This window comes from Histomonas meleagridis (assembly GCF_020186115.1).
Source record: "Histomonas meleagridis strain 2922-C6/04-10x chromosome Unknown contig_27, whole genome shotgun sequence".
Classification (NCBI taxonomy): domain Eukaryota; phylum Parabasalia; order Tritrichomonadida; family Dientamoebidae; genus Histomonas; species Histomonas meleagridis.
In genome coordinates, this window is record NW_027150844.1 from 935963 (window position 1) to 956164 (window position 20202).

The following is a 20202-nucleotide window of genomic DNA, read 5'->3' on the forward strand; positions in this document are numbered from 1 at the left end:
TGTGCGCAAAACTGAATATCTGAGTTGCAAAGGTAAATAACAGTATAACAATTGCAATGGTTATAACAGCAGAATTACAACACAAGAAAACATTATATTTTTTGAAAGTTATTAAAGAAAATTTGGCGTTTAAAAAATAGTAATTTAGCTCTCACTTTGCGTCTCCAAGTTTGACGTCCTTCAACTTATAAATATCTTCGTCTGTTCGATTGCCACTAATTGGTATTGTCTTCAATCTTTCTTCGATGCTTTCGTACTCTTCTTTAGTCAATGTAACGAACACAGAGCCCAAATTTTCTTTAATTCGTTCGTCAGTCCTCATTCCTGGGATCGAAACAACAAAATCACCTTTGCACATAATCCAAGCGAGCGATATTTGTGCTGGCGTTGCGTTTTTAGCAGCTGCAACTTCTTTAATATAATCAAGCAATTGTTGATTCATCACAATATTTTCTTGGGAGAAACGAGTAATAACGCGTCTAACATCATCGCCTGTGAATTTGGATTCCGTTGAATACTTTCCACTAAGGAATCCAGATGCAAGTGGCGAAAATGGAACAAATCCAATGCGCAATTCTTTGCATGTTGGTATAACTTCCTTTTCGTACATACGCTCCATGATAGAGAACTCGCTTTGGATGGCTGTAAGTGGTGTAATAGCATGCGCACGACGGATCTTATCAGCATCAACTTGTGACATACCCCATCCACGAATCTTTCCGGTCTTAATGAGTTCGCCCATAGCCCATGCGACATCTTCGACCTCGGCGTTTGTGGCTCGATGCCAATAATAGAGATCAAGATATGTCGTACGAAGACGTTGAAGAGATGCATCAAGGTGCCTTGTGATCTCATTGAGAAGGGCCTCGCGACCGGGTTCTTCAACTGGTTTGTAGAAAGTGAATTTTGATGCAAGTACGATCTTATCACGGATTGGTTCAAGAGCTTCGCCATTCTAAAAAGTGAAGCATGAAAAAATTTTCAATCAAATTCAAAATTTATCGTATACACACAAATAATTCAATGTGTTTAAAGAATAAAAATATTTTTTCTTTTACCGACGATTATTTTTTATCCAAAAAGTTTACAACCGTAAAATATTTGAATAATAAATCACGGTTTTTAAACCGTCGTGAAAAATCAATACTACTTTTTTTCGAAATTCAGCAGAAGAAATTTTTAAATATTTCAAATTAATTACATCAAGTATATATGTAAATGCTTATATAAAATTATTATAAGAAATAAATGGGTGAGTTTCTAGAGTCTTGATGATTATTTGGCATGTAAATTTTCATAAGAAATGTGCTTTTCCTCAAAATCAATAATATTTATTTCAGAAAATACCTGATAGTATACTTGGCAATGTTAGTGTGTATATTAATATGTATAAATAATCAAAAAATTATTAAATAATTATCGGATCAAATTTCGAGATATTAAATTTATATAAATAAAAGTCATATACTCAAATAATCCGAATCTAGCCATATAATTTTTACTATAAAATTTTATTTATATTTTAAGTGTATATGCTCGAAAAAGTAATAACATATTTTCTGAAGGGAAATCTTCAAGAGTAGTACGGATTTCCTTGTAAAGTGGTCGCAGAAAAGTTTACCAAACACTTCAGTTTTTGAATATATATCCGATGATTTTTTATTCATTCGGTTCTATCGTTGGGAAACCTCACTGCAACCACATTAGCACAATCTCCAAGAGTCGGAACCACTTTTCTGTCACTTTTCAATTTGTCCTTGTCTGATGGAATCACAGATCAATAAAGAACCAAATGAATGGGAAACTCTTATATCCATTAAGCAAATAATTTTTGGTTTAAATCGGAAAAATGTTATTCAAGCAGCAAATTTAATATGCAGGAAATTTGATGATTTTTACTCATTATCTTTTAATATAGTTGTTAGTCAAATTGTGTACATATCATTTTATCTTCAAATGAATGATGATATTAATTCGAAGTATGTTTATCTTCTTTATTTAATTTTTATTTTGGAATTTTTGTGTTTATTAATAATATTTAAAACAGCACTTATGTTAGCATCTTCAAATGGTCATATAGAAATAGTTAAATTACTTCTTGAACAAAAAGGAATTGATATTAATGCTAAATATATTTATTTGTTTTATTTCATAATAATTTTGAAAAATAGTATTTGAAAATTATTTAAATTATTTGATACAGCACTTATGTATGCATTTTCAAATGGTCATATGGAAATAGTTAAATTACTTCTTGATCAAAAAGGAATTGATGTTAATGCTAAAGATATTTATTTGTTTTATTTTTAATTTATTTTAATGATTTTGGATTTCAAAATAATATTTGGAAATTATTTAAATTATTTGAAACAGCACTTATATTAGCATCTGAAAAAGGTAATACAGAAATAGTTAAATTACTTCTTGAAAAAGAAGATATTGATATTAATATTAAAGGTATTTATATGTTTTATATTGGGTTTATTTTAATGATTTGATATTTTAATATAATATTTGAAAATTATTTAAATCATTTCATACAGCACTTATGTATGCATCTCAATATGGTCATATAGAAATAGTTAAATTACTTCTTGAACAAAAAGGAATTGATATTAATGCTAAAAATATTTATTTGTTTTATTTAAAATATATTTTAATAATTTAATATTTCAAAGTAATATTTGGAAATCATTTAAATTATTTTGGACATCACTTATATATGCATCTAATAATGGTAATACAGAAATAGTTAAATTACTTCTCAAAAACAAAAAAATTGATATAAATATGAAAAACACTTATTTAATAAATTTAAACTTTATCTATATCATTCTCAATTTGAAAATAGTATTTGAAGTTTCTTCAGATTATTTAAAACAGCACTTCAGATTGCAATTGAAAAGCAATACATAGAAATTGCTAACTTAATTCGTGCGTATAAAAAGAAAACTAAAAAGTAGAACTATTTCATTATTTTAGGAATCATGTACAAGTAATCTCTATCAAGTATAGAATAATACACATATAATTAATATTTTTATATGCATTTATTAATATGCCTAAAAACTTATTTTTTAATTCACAAATGATATTGAATAGTAGAGATTTCAATAAAGTATATTTAATTTATTTTTACTTTGTTCTCTATCATTAATTTTTTGGGACTTTATTGTGAACCTCTACATCATTTTCTAATTATTATTCAAATTGTTATATATGTAAATATAAAAAAAATCCAATACTGTTAGTGCCAACAATTAGTGGACAAATTAAATGATCAGGAAACTGTTTTCCACAGTAATTTTTACTCATTGATCCAAGTTTTATTAAGAATATTAAAACATTATATTTCGCATAATACAAAGCTTGTTAATGAGTGATCCGAACAAGAATTGATATTGATCCCAAAGATATATTTATTTGTTTGATTTTTTGTTTAATAATTTAACAATTTGAAATTTATCAACAAAAAAGGTGCATGCTGATAATTTTGAATTAAAACACAAAGCTCAAAGAAAAATATTATTTTGATGATCACGAAAATAATTTATAATTTTTATTATTATTCGAAACAATCAATTTAAATTTATAACTTAATTCATTGTTTAGTAAAACATCTTTTCAGCACTTCCATCAGTGCCTTTCTTACATTAGCGTCGTCCGATTCAACCATTTGACACAGTATATCAATTGATTGCTCTTTGCATCTCATAAACAGCTCATCGTCCATGTTGATCATTATTGTCAAACTGTTATACATCAACTCATTCCAATATTCATTTTCTTCTACTTTTAATGAATTTTGGAATATTAATTTTAAGAAGTTAATACTTTCTTCGTTCAAATTATTTTTCACCAAATAATTCAAATAACATTTCTGAGCCTTACACCAAAACTGCCAAATTTCTTTATTATTTAAATCATTTTGGCAAATATTACAAATTTTATTTATTACTTTAATAATTTCTTCTTTATTAAATGTATATAAGAATTCTTCCAAAATATCAACATATAAAGGTAATCGAATGAAATCAGCCAAATTATTAAATACTTCATATAACACTTTGTCATCATTATCTTTATAATAATTTATATTTAATTCCAAAAATTGCTTTAAATATTCCAATGTTTTTAATTTCATTTCGATTGATTCACTTTTTGTGCAGAATTCAATTAATTTCAATATCAAATCATTTGTTTCTGTGAATTTTTCAGAGTACTTCAGAATTAACTCATTGAAAAGTGATTTCTGAAATTCGATTGAATGCTTTGCATCTTTTTCAGATAACGATATAATATCGGTCAAAAAGTTACCGAAGAAATATTTCCAAACGTTCAAATTGATTTCATTCTTATCACAACCGAATTCCACGACGATTGAAATCAATTCATTTTCTATGTATCGTTTAATTTCATCTTCTTCTACATTTTGTATTGAATTCCCAATGTTTTGTAACAAACAAATCCAATTATCTATTTCATTACTATTTAATGAGTCTGCAATTTTATTAAATAATTTAATTGCGTCAATTTTCAAATCATTATCTTCGAAATGTAATACAAATGAAGAAATTATATTCATCAGAAATATTGCGTAAGGTTTAATGGAGTCCATTAATTGCGTTATAATTTTCTTTGTTATTTCGAACGAACGAATTTTCAACTTTTTATCATTTTCTTCTTCGATTTGGAATGAAGAGAAATTTAATATCCTAAAGAACACGTTCCAACCACTATGTAATACAGTTGCGAATTGTAATGATATGAATTCGACGCAATCTAAAATCACTTCTTTTATATACGAATTCGATTGTTTCTCATAGATATCATTAAATGGCTGTAAGAAATGTTCTTGGAAATGATATTGCGTAATTTCTTTTCGAGGCAAAAACTTATTCGAAAGTTGTCGAATGATATCTACTGCTGCTACAGCTATCGATTCATTTTGAAGACATCCGACCTCGTCCAAATATTTCGATATTATGTTCCAGATGTCTTTCCATATGAACATTGGTCGATTCATATTATAAAACGCCGTATCACTAAACTTTAATAACATGAATTTACGCGGCGGATTTTCCTTTAATTCTAATTTCGATATGTTTTTCATCGCTTCAATAAAGTCTAAAATTGATTCACGTGAAAGTTTCCAAGTGTTTGAAAACAAGTTTTCTGTAATTGATAAATCACATACAAATGAATCATTATCTTTCATCTTATCTAACGCCGATATTTGCCCTAACACTATCATCCAAGCGCCTTTTAGATATTCGATATCTTCAATTGCGCAATGTATTAATGCATTTGTACATAAGAAATTCTTCGACTTTAAATTCGTCGAATAAGTTTGTAAACGAGTGAACTTTGCAAAAGAATCAACTAATGTGTTCAATGCATCTTCAACATAACAATGTGATGCTATATGTGTACATAACTTAAATCCTTCTAAACATAAGTTAATTAATTTGTTGTCATCTGTCTTTTCAAACGTCATTGTTAACACTGCTAATATTCCTCCCCATATGGAATGGAACATTGGGCCAATTAACATTGATGATTCAGCACGATGATATTGATGTTTTAATGTGCCTAATTTTGTTCGTTCTCGTGCTGTTTGTAATGTTTGTTCACATTGTTCCTTATATAAATCGGCTTTAGCTTGATTCGATAATAATGTAACACGTGTAGTTGGTTGTGTATTAGTTGTTAAGTTAATCTTTTCTGTCGTTATATCTTTATATAATTTCTCTAAGAAGTCATGCGGTAAATCTTTACCACCATCAATTCCTCTGTTATTAGATATGAACTCTTCTAATGTCATTCGATTTTTAACACTTGGATGATGTGCATCTGTATGTAACATTAACGTGGAAAATGATAATACATAAACAGTGTCTGCACATGAAAATAATTTTGGATTATCATTATAATATTTGGATCCAAATTGTTCCATAATTCGATCAATCATTTGTGATTCTCCTGGAATTTGGAACTTAGATAAAAATGCTCGAAACGCTGCTTCAAATGACATATTCTTGAAGTCAAACATTTCAATAAATAATGGTAATATTTGTAAATTTAAATCTTTTGATCCTCCAATGACTTCCCCAACACCGGATGGATCTAATGATGGCGTATTAAATAAAAATGAAGCAATTGTATTCGGATCATCATTTTTGATGATTTCATTTTGGATAAAGAAGTTGATTCCTTTCATAGGCGACTTCCGAAAGATATCTAATCCTTGATCAAAGATATTTTTCGCTTTCTTCGCTTCTAAAAATTCTTGTGGACTTTCATTAGCGTTTGTTTCTTCTTGTGTTTTGTTCTCAAATGAGATGAAATATTTCCATAAACTTTCTAATACTTTAACTAATGTACTAAGCGCTTCTTTTTGCGCTTTCTCATTTGGATATGAATTTCGTACTATCGAATTAATACAATTCTCAAATATGTTCCTGAAAAAACCAGATTGATCACAATCATAATTAACAAACAAGTCAACAAGAAATTGTGGTTCTTCTGCAATCTTAGAAAAGATTTTTAAGGTTCGTGTAATGACATTTGTATATGGTGAATTTAATGCAATTGATATTCCTCGATCTAATACTTCATTTAAACCTTCAATATAAATCGAGGCAAATCGTTTCCATATGGAAATGATTAAATCAGAAGTACAGCTTGCTAAGCCTTTATGATTATCTAATGATAAGGTCAATAATGCAACATGAATGTTGGTGGTAAGTAACGATTGAAAAAGTTGGCTTTTCAAAAAGTCGGAATTTGAATTGAGGATTATGTGGAGAGAAAGACTGCAGACAACAAGAGTATGGACATGATACTTATGTCGTTCAATGGCATCTGTAAATGACTTACACAAAACTATAAAATCGGCATCTTGAATTGTGCCTTTAGAATCAGGTAAAATTTCATTTATTATTATCGAATTCATAACAATATTCGTGACTAATAGCTCGGCAGTGTCTTTGTTGGATGATGAAATTGGAACAAGAACAGGCTTGGTATAATTGGCTATTACTCGACGAACTAAATCATATATTGTCATTGTTGCAACTTCTCGAACTGTTTGACTTTCTTTTTGATTATGCAATGACAAAAGGAATTGGAAACATTTTCCAAGAAGTTTACCATGTAAGTAAAGATTGCCAGTAATGGATTGAAAGATTGATGAAATTATTTTTACACATTGAAGACAATGTTCGTCAGTTAATTCTAGTTTAAGCAGCTTGAAAATTGTGTTTAAAACTTTCGTTATTAAATCACAATCAAATAATATGTTTGACGAACTCATAAAAATAGTTGTGAATGTGTTTAAAATAATTGTCAAATACTTTTTCGAATCAATTTTATAAGCAGTAAAGAATGGCGTAAAAAGTAATTCAATTTTTGGTTCTGATTCTTCTGATAACTTTTGAATTGCAGATGTAATTTCATTCAACAGTTCCTTCTTCCCCCATTTCCCACACTTTTCTTTCAGTGATAGTAATCCTTTTTTTAAAAAAGGGATCAGGCTAGAAGACATTTCCCTTTCGGTATTAAACGATCAAAAATCATTGGAAAACTCTATCAGCCGGTGGTTCAATTGTATGCAAAATTTTCAATAGAATTCTCTCGTTGATCAAATGACCAGTCATAGGATTTAAAAACTTATATAGTCAAACAAAGTGTATTGTGTAACTGTTAACACATTACTTTTCGATACAGGAAGAACATTAAATCTATCCATATAGAATATATAATATATGTACATAATTGATATTATAGTTTAATATGAATGCTATATTATATTCAAGTGAAGATGAGATAAATTCATTTTGAAATCCCGAAAAGTGACGAGATTTGACTTTTGTATTGTTTACTTTGTTATCGGTTCTTATCGTTGTGATGATGGAGTACGATACATGAACGATAAAAAATATCTTCTTTGGTGTTACAGCAAAAAGTAAAATACTTATCGATTTTTATTGATGGCAAAGAAATTGATATTTCAGAAGCTGATATATTTATGTCAATAAGGGAATCAAATGTTTTAAATATGAATTGAGCCAAAATTCTAAATGTGGTTTTGAAACTTTGGTATGCACTAAATAATATTATTATTGAATTTACTACAGACATCATAGGGGAAATATTTAGTATTTGACTTAATTTCACTACGAATACATTTTCACAATCAAATTCATTCACTAACTCATATACATTCACAAGATCAAATACATTTACAATTTCTATTCCATTTGGTTTAATATTAACAAATTTAATTATTTTTTAAAGCTCATATTCACTTACAGAAACAATTATTCAAAAAACATTTGATTTAAGTACTATTACATTTTATATAATTGATTCAAAGGCAACTTATATTTATACCAATATTATTTATTATAATTATACTTGAAGGCATACGAAGAATTAGCTCTGATGCATTCAGAGGATGTTCAAACCTTATGAATATTTATATACCAAGTTCTGTTTATTCAATTGGAAATCCATTTTTAGAATGTACGAAACTCAATTTATTAATGTTTCAGAAGAAAATTTTGAATATTCGAATTATGAAAATGATGGAGTTTTATATGGTAAAGAAATTACACAAATTATTAGTTATCCGAATGGGAAAAGTAAAACATTTCCAATTCCTAATTCGGTCACTTATATTATGAATAATGCTTTCGTTTGTTGCATTAATTTAGAAAGAATTTTTATTGGTGAAAATGTTCATTATATTAATTCTTGTGCATTTATTAATTGTATATCACTTCAATGTATTCATTTTAAAGGAAAAATTTCACCAGAAATACAAAATGATGCATTTATTAATAAAAATGCGGCAACAGTTATGACATTAGAAACATATCAAAATGAAACATTTGGAAATATGAATGTTACTAAGGGAACAACTTGACGAATGTCTCCGGCCAACACCCACATCCACTAATTCAAATACATTTATGCAATCAAATACATTAACGAAAAGTGATACACTCACTAAGATTCATTCAAGAAAGCTTGATCAGTTGACAAGACAAAAAAAAGCGGCCGTTTAGAGGAGCATTCCTCTGAAACTTTGGGCTTGCATTTGGAATTCAATGCGTCGTATTGCTGTTAATTGTGATGAAACAAACTTTTTGAGCGTTTTTCTTTCAGAAGTTTGTTCGCGATGACAAACGATATCATTTTCTTTCATTTTTTAGGTGTTTCTGTAATTGAAATGAATTTCCCGTCACTTTTCAATAAAAACATTACGTTTTCTGCTTTGTAAACATCTTCCGATTGCAAAAACAACAAAACATGTATCAACAAAAGTTGAAACAATGAACCGACGAAAAGGCGGCGCGGTTGAATCTCTCTGTATCGTTTTTGGCTGATTTATTAGCAAGTTTCTCAAGTTTTCTCGCAAATGTGTTTTTTCCTTTTGGTTTTACCCATGCATATCTTTTGCTTATTACAAACCTCTCCAAAAAATTCAGGTTCAAAGATTTTTAGTGATCAATTATCTATTTCTCAAACTCTCAAGCATTCCCTTTACCTTACTTTAGAATCCAAAGGGACTACATACTTATCATTCTCACTCCATAACAAAGAGAGTGTATCCATTAAAAACACAAATTTCATTATTCTAAAAGCGAATGAATCGAATAAATTCAACATCATCACAGAAGAATATCAGCGTCATTCCTCTTTATTAAATTTGCCGATATCATATGCTAATCATTATATCAAATTCTTTTCTTTTGTATTTAATCATTTTTCAATAAAATCTCATTTACCAATTTCAATGAATAACAACTTCATGAGGAAAATGTTCAAATTCAATGAAACTGTTCAAGTTCTAGTGTATAACTTTTTTATTTTGGGATTTTTTTTATTTTATGAAATCAAATTTTTAATGAATAAATTTAAAACAAAAGAAAAGAAAAAACAAGAAAATATTTTAATTTTTGTTATATTTTTCATGAATTCTTATCAAATATATAATGAAGATAATTTAACACTTACAATTATAAATTCAAATGAATTTAATGAAATTTCTCAATATCAAAATATAGCGAAATATATAATTATCAGTGAAAATATTTATTCAATTCCAGGTGATGCATTTTCAGAATGGTCTTCAGTTGTTTTAGTGAATTTTGGTGACTCAGTATCAAATATTGGAGGTTCAGTGTTTTCGTCATGTTTTAATTTAGAAACGATAATTTTTGGAGGAAATGTTACAACAATTGGTGGTGGAGCATTTTCATTTTGTTCAACAATCAAAAACATTACGATACCAAATTCAGTTACAACAATTGGAATTTCATCATTTGCATTATGTTCTAATTTAACTTTATTAATACTTGGATATGGAATCAGAGATATTGGAAATTCAGCATTTGGGAATTGTTATAATCTTCGATGTATTTATTATTATGGAGATTTAGAACCAAATATTGATGAAAGTGCATTTTATAATGTTTCAACAAGTGTTATCACATATCCAACATATATAGAGAATAAATTTGGACATTTAGATGTTGACAAAGAAAACGCAGAAGGAATATGCGAACCACTTCCAACACATTCATTTAGTCAGTCGAATACATTTACTGCATCACTTCAAAGTGATATTTCATTATCATTATCATTTTCATATACATTAACAATTTCATTATCAATTACACATTCATTAACTGTTTATGAAACAAAAACGAAAACATTTTCATTATATATCAATAATTCGACATTTTCATATATTGAAACAGAATTTATTTATTACAATTATACGATTGTTATTTATTCGACTTATTATAATTATTATTCCAATTTCTTCACAATGTTTCATACTTCCGACGAAAATTCGCCAAATGGAATTACGACAAATGTTTTGATTGGAATTATTTGCGGATCATTTGCATTTGTTTTGATCATTGTTGGAATTGTTATATTTTTAGTGAAAAGTAATAACAAGAAAGAAAAATCGAAATCAAAGTTACAATTCAAGGACACGACGACATCAAGTACAAAGCAAATCGAAGAAGTAAATAGTTTAGTTGAAGATATTGTGAAAGAAGATGAAGACAATTGGCTATGAATAAAATGTGTAATAAAAATTATTAATTTTAATTTTTATAAACAAATATAAAATTATTTTGTTGTTATATAAAATAAAATGAAGTCATATTAATGATGAATCATTTTGACATTTTATGTTTGCAATTATTTCATTTTAATAAGAAATTTTGAATTTTAAAGATGTATAACTATTATTACTGACTTTAAATATAACAAAATAAATATTGTTGAACAATGATCAATGGTTTTAAATTATGAATACATTTACATTAAATGTTGGCACTTTTCTGAATGAAATGGAACAAACTTTACTTGAATTCATTATTTATAAAAGCAAAAAATATATTTCAAATAAAAAATACACTGAAAGAGAATTAGTACATAAAGATCTTCTTATTTTATGTTTATATATAATAAAATAAGAAACTTAAAATTAAATAATCGAAGAATTTCCAATGGTATAAAAAAAGATTAAATTTCATGATGATGAAAACGTTTAAAATGAATGAACAGCATATCAAATTAAAGCTTAAAATCGATTCTATAACATATATTCATTGAGTTATTTAAAAGTGAAATTATAATGTTATAAAGCTGTTTCTTTGATTGTTGTCTTAAAAAATCGATAGAAATATTTCAGGAGTGATTTGAAAGACCACAATTCAACAACAGGTTTTTTAAAGTTTAACCGTGAGATTTTAAACTTTTGAGAAAGCCGATGTATAATTGGTGAAGGTCTATAAGTATATTACAAGCTGAAACATGATAACCTTTCTTTTGTTCAGCATTTTGATCATGATGAAACGATTTAAAACTGACACAAAGCTTATTACACCTTATACTGTTCAAAAAGAAATCTTACAAATACAAAAATGTAAAAGCAAGGAAGGACTGACTTACCAATGTGATGGAGAAGTTTCAATCAATGAAATTATGCTCAAAAAATTTAAAAGATTTAACAATAATTATAAAGTTTTGTTTATCAATGAATTATTTTTAAATTTGATACCAAATAATGAATCTACATCAATTGTACATCATGATTTTAATAACAAACAAAAATTTCATAGAACATATTTTTCGAACATTTTGAAGATAGACTTTGAAATCAATATATTTGTCAAAAATGGCATATTTGATGAAACCTTGAACAGATCTTATGAAGATACATCTTCCATAAAACGTGAATTTTTACATTTTTCGATGATGCGAAACGACAACGAAGAAGGACCAAATATTTTGAATGTTTTACTTCATTTAACTGTCATTTTTTCAATGATATTTTCGGTTATTCATATCAAATTTTATCAGAAAAATACAATTTCAGTTCAGAAAATACTAACGACCAAATATATATTGAAAGTAAAAGAAAAGAAAAAACAAGAAAATATTTTAATTTTTGTTATGTTTTTCATGAATTCTTATCAAATATATAATGAAGATAATTTAACACTTACAATTATAAATTCAAATGAATTTAATGAAATTTCTCAATATCAAAATATAGCGAAATATATAATTATCAGTGAAAATATTTATTCAATTCCAGGTGATGCATTTTCAGAATGGTCTTCAGTTGTTTTAGTGAATTTTGGTGACTCAGTATCAAATATTGGAGGTTCAGTGTTTTCGTCATGTTTTAATTTAGAAACGATAATTTTTGGAGGAAATGTTACAACAATTGGTGGTGGAGCATTTTCATTTTGTTCAACAATCAAAAACATTACGATACCAAATTCAGTTACAACAATTGGAATTTCATCATTTGCATTATGTTCTAATTTAACTTTATTAATACTTGGATATGGAATCAGAGATATTGGAAATTCAGCATTTGGGAATTGTTATAATCTTCGATGTATTTATTATTATGGAGATTTAGAACCAAATATTGATGAAAGTGCATTTTATAATGTTTCAACAAGTGTTATCACATATCCAACATATATAGAGAATAAATTTGGACATTTAGATGTTGACAAAGAAAACGCAGAAGGAATATGCGAACCACTTCCAACACATTCATTTAGTCAGTCGAATACATTTACAAGATCAAATTCATATGCACAGTCAGATTTAATTTCATTTTCAAAATTATATTCATTTAGTCAATCAAGTACATTTTCTAAATCATATACATTTACTGCATCACTTCAAAGTGATATTTCAGTTTCATTTTCATATACATTAACAATTTCATTATCAATTACACATTCATTAACTGTTTATGAAACAAAAACGAAAACATTTTCATTATATATAAACAATTCGACATTTTCATATATTGAAACAGAATTTATTTATTACAATTATACGATTGTTATTTGTTCGACTTATTGTAATTATTATTCCAATTTCTTCACAATGTTTTACACTGATAATAATGATGATCAAAATAACGATAATAAAACAACGATTATCATCATTTCTGTTTGTGTAATCGTTATAGTAATAGTTATTATCATATTCTTAATTATATTATTGAAACATATTCGAAATAAAAAAGAAGAAATTTATGAAAATGACAAATCAGAACAAAATGAAAACGAAACGACGAATACATTTACTACAGGAATAAGTAACATAAATATTGAAGAAGATCCATTTGCCGAAGATTTTCGAGAAGAAAAATTTATTGAACAAATTTAATATAAATATCAATAAAAATACAATTTTTATGAATATTTGATATTTATATGTTTTATAATGATATTAAATATATTTTGAATCTTATGAAACAAAAAAAATATTTCGGTGGTACATAACATTAATGCATTACATCGTGTTAATATTAACTAGAGATATATAACGGGGACAGCCTCCAAAATTTCAAAAAAATAAGTAAAGCCGACTTAATATGAATTTTTGTTCAATGATGAGAAATTTTCAATAAACTTTATGAGGTATATATTTTTCTAAACCTTTTTAAATCAACAAAATTATTTTACACTTTTTATTCGAAGATTCAACGCTATGGTCTAACGTAAAACAATCGCTTTCGAATGAGTGTTAAGAACTCTTAAATCAAAGTTTTAAATAATGTAAATTTAATATTCATTTTGAATACATTTAAAAATAGAATAGATTTAGCAAACAATGTTTCAAACGTTAAAAAATATATGGCTTTTATCCACAAATAAAAATATATTTTCCTTTAAAATGCAAGAATTTGGGATTATCATGCTTTCGATCGAAACCTATGGTATGAAATTTCTTTCATTTCTCGTTTTATCATGAGGAAACAAAGCCAATTATTGGTCTGTCATTTAATTTATAAAATGCATATATCATTTGATTGACGGCCAAAATTGAAGAATATTGAGGCATTCAATAATTTTTGAAATTGAGTAAAAAACAATCGTTAACCATTTAATTCCACATTTCACATTAACAAGAATGTCATTATCAATTTTATTATTTAATAAATTTGTTCTTTGTCTATACTTTGTTCGAGCGTAAAATCATTTGGGCAATGAATTTGAACGTTTATTATTCAATGTTAATGCATAATTTTTACCATCTACACCGATAAGAATTCAGAAAAATCGGAATAAACTTTTCGATAAACATTAGAAAATTGTACAAAAATCGATCTTACATTGAAATTCAAAAAGTGTTAACGTTGTAGGTTCCCAAAAAAACCGTCAACAACTTTTTCAATTAATTCAATTTTTGATTAAAATGGGTAAAGACAAAACTAAGAAGCAGAAAGGAAAGAAAAATGACCCCTTTATCCCATTTAAAGTCGAGTCTATTCCTGATAAAATGCCATCAGATCCAGCCAAGGTAGAAGAAATTTTTATCCAATTAATGAATGATCAAGATTTGGACACTGAAAAGCGTCGTCCACTTCTTCAAAAGCCTGTTGAGTTCAAGTGGAATCTTATTAAAGCCCAGCAAAAAACAGATGAAGAAACGCCAGCTCCTGAGTATCTTTTAAACAAATTAAGATCAGAAGTCACCAATGAAACACTTGAAAACATTCAAGTCAATCTTAAGTCAGGTCGTATTTCCTGGTGTATGAAATTTATTGAACAAGAAGGTCATAAAGAACTTCTTAATATCATATCAAAGATTTCCATTGACGTTAAACTCGAATCCAACTATGATCCACTTATTCTTACTAATGCTCTTTTATGTATTCGTCACATTTGTAATATTAATGATGGTAGTAAAGCCATGGCCTTACAAATCTCATTTCTCCCCACATTAGCACATGCATATTTACCACATTATCCCAAAACCATTGAAGTTGTTCTTCAAATTCTTTTAGCCTTTTTATATAGCGGTGAGAATGACCGAAAAGCATCCAAAATCATTGTCAAAGAACTTCAAGAAGAGGACTGGTCACTTTTCTCTCAATTTCTCGATTCAAAAAGTTCCAACCTCAGCAACGTTATGATCGCCTTCCTTAACGGTCTCTGGTATTCCACCAAAGATATTCCCGTGGTTCATTTTGATTTACTCTTTAAGTTTAAGCGGTCCAATTTCTTTGACACACTTAAATCAATATATCCCACATTAGATTTTACAATTTCACTAGAGGAAGAAATGAATTATCTTAAATCGTTATTACCTCAAAAGCCATTAAATATCTTTGATCCCAAAACTATTATTAATGAATTATGTCGATCAAGTAAGCCATCACAAATTGTACGCGGTTCATTAATTTCATTAATTGAACTTACGCAACGTAACATCAAAACATACCGACAATTGTCGATATATATCTTTAACTTATTAACAATATTACGCGTCAAAATTCAAGCCGGAGAAGAAATCCCATTAACGCAAGCGTCGTTTTATGCATCACGATATCAAAAGCCGATTTCTTTAAACATATCGCCAATGAATCCAACCGCGTGTGGCATTGGCGACACGACGATGTTTTATCCGATGTCCGAACTCAATGGAATCTCATTTTTGGAGATGATCAAAACCAATTCGTCTGAAGAGAACAGGAATGTGAAAATCGAAGAACCCAAAGAAGTCAGTGCGAATTCGAATGTGAATACGACGACAGCTGATAACAGTAATAGTAATGATACAAATAGTATAATATACTCAGCTATCATTGAGGACTATGAATCGAAGCTAAAGGATTATATGACACAAATGGAATCAATGAAGTCAATGTACCAATACTTAAAAGATAAGAAAGATCAAGAAGAACGGAAATTCCTCACGCTGAAGAGACAGTTCGATGACTACAGAGAGAAATATGGGAAAATCGAGCCATACATTGCATTGCTACAAGGGCAGCCATCGAATTTGATACCGAAGAATAATATTTCGGACATTGATAAAGAAATCGAAAAGCTGCAAACTGAAGTTGCGATTAAGACAGCAGAGTTATCATTCTTCAAAGATGTCGAATTTGGCATCGAAGAGCAAAAGATTAAATCGCAGATAAGCGAGAAAGATGCTGAGATAGTGAAGTTGAATTCAATCATAAAGAAGAAAAACGCGAAAATTAAAGAGAAGCAAAATGAAATTAAACAATTAAAAGATGCATTAGCTGCTGATAAAGTACTTCCTGGCGAACTTGAAGAAGTGTTAAAAGAAATGGAAAAAAAAGATCAGCTAATTAAAGAATTAAAAAGCAAAAAAGGAACTTCAGATATAGACACAATATTAATACAAGAAATGAGAACTAAAATAGAAGAACAGTCAAGAGAAATTATAGAGCTGAGGAAAATTTGCGAATCGTCTTCAAAGTCCAAAAAGGCTTTAGCGAAAAAGGCAAGAAAATCGTCTTCGTCATCAATAACCGATTTAATGGTCGCCAAAACCGTCCCATCGGCGCCGACCGTTGGCGGCGTTGTCAAAACTGAGTCGTCTCCAGTGGCTCCTTCGCCACAAGCAGAAGGACAAGGGGCGAAGCAACAACAAACACAACAACAAGCTGATGCTCCAATAGATGAAGAAGGTGACGCTGTTCCACCGCCTCCACCTCCACCACCTCCTCCTCCACCTCCACCATCACCAGCACACTCAAATGTACCGAAGAAAAAGAACCCTCCGCCACCAAAGAAACTTAAGCCTATCTTTTGGACACGTATTCCAGATGCACAATCACCAGATACTGTTTGGATTAATATTGACGATAGCAAAGTTGATATTGACGAAAACGAAATATGCGAATTATTTGCACAGTCAGAATCAACTGCACCAAAGACTACAACTACAACTACATCAACTGCGCCAAAAGTTGTCGATTTATTAGATCCTAATAGAAGCAAATCTATTGCCATTATGTTATCTCGAATCAGAAAGCCAATCCCAGAGATCGTAAACCAAGTCAAAAACCTTGGAACAGGTTTCACGGAAGATGAAGCATCAGCTCTTCGAAGAAATAAGCCAACTCCGGATGAAATACAAATGGTTCAGTCATATAGTGGAGATGTTTCACTTCTTGATAAGCCAGAGCAACTTTTCATTGGTCTATCTCAAGTACCATTACTTGATCAACATATCGAGTTCATATATCTACGGACAGTCTTTGAGACCCAAATGTATGAGATTGAATCACCTCTTGAAACTCTTATGAATGGACTTAAGCTTATTAAGAATTCTTCCACGATAAAGAATCTTTTCACGATCATCCTTCGCATTGGTAACTTTGTGAATGGAGGTACAATTCGTGGAGGTGCTTATGGGTTTAAGATTGATCTTCTTGGCAAGCTAAATGACATTCGAACCCAAAAGCACCAGTACACACTTTTGAATTACTTAGCCGATAAGATAAACACCGATGAAATGTCAAAAGAGTTACAGCCTCTGAAAACGTGCCTTACGATTGATTTGGATTCAATTCGGCAGAACTATCAAAAAGTTGGCGAGTCCATTCAATACGTTCAAAAAGTTATGTTTGAAGCAGAAAAGAAGGCAATAAACGGCTGCCTGCTTTTCCCTGAGTTTACCAAGTTTATGGATGGCCAACGAACGAATCGATATAATTTTGTTGGTAAGAAGCTTAAAAAGATCGACAAAGAATTCAACAAAGTTGCCCAATTATTTGGTGAAGAACCGAATTCAATGAAAATGTCCGAATTCATTAACTTATTTGTAAAACTTTCGGAGGATTTAACACGAGCTAAAGAGGCAAATAACAGAACACGAGAAATGGAGCAAAAAATGAAGTCGCGCGGTATGAGGGGAATCGACGGAAGGCCGCTGATGGGCGGCGGCGACACGCAGCGCGGCGTATTGGACGAGCTGATGAAGAAATTGGCGTCGGGAACACCGCAGCTAAGGAAGGTGAACGCGCCGGCAAAGCCGAAGCAAGAAGAAAAAGTAGTGAACGAGTTGGAGGCGGCGAGGTCAAAGGTGTTCGCTAAGAAAAATGGAGCAAATAAATAACGAAAGCGATGTATTTGAAACTGATAATGGAAATAATTGTTGACTTAGTAAAATTTTTGGATTTATTCTTTTGGAATTCAAAATTTCGTTAATTGCAGTGTTTCAATTCTTGTTTATAAATAAGAAGTTATGCTCACGTGTTATTCTTAAATGATGGTAAAATCGTTTCGAAACCATTTTAATAAAAACATAAAATTATTTCAAGAACGAAATTTCTTTTTATTTTCTTAGTTAAATCGAAAAGATTGAATAAAGAATTCAAAAAAAAACAAAACAAAAATCAATGCATTTAAACAAATGTATGATAAAATTGGAGTGAATTTACTTTTTACTTCTCAAAATGTACAAAAGAACAAATTCATTTAAAAATTAAAATGAATTATATCCATTGATCATTCTCATTGTGAACAATTTCACGAAATTCTTCATTAATAAATTCAATTTGCTGTTGTTTCGTTGTTGAACTTTTCGATGTTTCTGTTTTAGAACTAGAATTCGAATGCAAATTTCGTGTCCGATTTCGTCGAAATAAAAATATAATCATTCCAATGATAATAAGAATTATTAATATTGAACAACAAATAACACCAATTATTACATTTTTTGTGATTTTGTTATCATTCTCTATTGTTTCATTTTCAAATTTACTAAAGAAATGACTATAATATATATAATAAGTCGAATATTGATAAATTATATATTCATATGAAATAAAATTCGAATAAATATAATAATATGTTGAATTAAAGAATGTGACACTCATTGTATTCGTAAAAATTGATATTGAAATCATTGTTTGTGTAATCGAATATTTTGAAATTAAAGTTTTAATGAAAGTTACACCAGATTGCAAAGAAGCTGTAAATGCATTTGATTTAGAAAATGTATGTGAAAATGTGTGTGATTGAGTGAATGCATTTGATTTAGAAAATGTATGCGAAAATGTGTGTGATTGAGTGAATGAATTTGAAAATGTATTTGACTGAGTAAATGTATCAGATTGAGAAAATGTATTTGAGTTTGAAAAAGTATTTGACTTCGTAAAAGTTATCGAATCCATAGTAATATCACAATTATATATATATCCTGATTCTAACGAATTAATTTGAATTGCTTCACCTACAGATTGTCCATTTCGAACAACAGATAACGTAATTCCATTTGTTAATGTTTGTGGAAATAATATCATTTTACATCCAATGGTTTGAGAGGCTGTACTAGCATTGCAAATATTTGAAATGTCCCAATCATTAACTATAGCTGCATCTGAATTAGCAGCCGCTCTTCCATCAGTGTAATAATTTCCATCATGTTTTATGCCACTAATATATAAAGTATACTCTGAAAGAGTCTGTGATGTAATTTGTGTTGTGCCAAAATGAATTGTTAAATACAAACGAGCCATTTTTCTAGAAAGTGTTACAGTTACTGTGTCAGTAGAGGATCGAATTGTGCTTGATTGACCAAACATGAAATCTAAAGCTTTCATTTTTACTTCGCCATTTTGCTTACGTGTGTCAGTTATTAATGCATTCGGATAGAAGCAAGTTATAGTAAAATATGTTCCTCCAGAAGCAGACACTGATCCTCCTGAAAACATACCTTGTTTAAACAACCCACTTGAAGAAGATGTGGTCCATACAAAATTAGTCATGGACATACCATCGCCTACAAGATCTACTCGCATTTGATCATTTGCTTCCCATGAACTATCTGTTGCAAGAAGTTTTCTTAAATGATTATTTGTGTTTTCATGTTCAT

At 29.0% G+C, this 20202-nt stretch overlaps 2 protein-coding genes across 2 annotated transcripts; one reads left to right on the plus strand and one right to left on the minus strand.

Moving 5' to 3' along the window:
- Positions 1-151: 151 nt before the first annotated feature.
- GO595_004751 (aldo/keto reductase) lies at positions 152-7069 on the minus strand (the record flags this gene model as incomplete). The annotated part of the gene is made up of 2 exons (XM_067917917.1): positions 152-885; positions 5071-7069. 2 exons carry the CDS (start codon positions 7067-7069, stop codon positions 152-154), a joined length of 2733 nt encoding a protein of 910 aa, XP_067775333.1.
- Positions 7070-14760: 7691 nt separating this feature from the next.
- Positions 14761-18441, plus strand: GO595_004752 (Formin-like 2 Domain containing protein; the record flags this gene model as incomplete). Its single annotated transcript, XM_067917918.1, has 1 exon — positions 14761-18441. The coding sequence occupies one exon, from the start codon at positions 14761-14763 to the stop codon at positions 18439-18441; it is 3681 nt and encodes a 1226-aa protein (XP_067775334.1).
- Positions 18442-20202: the final 1761 nt, after the last annotated feature.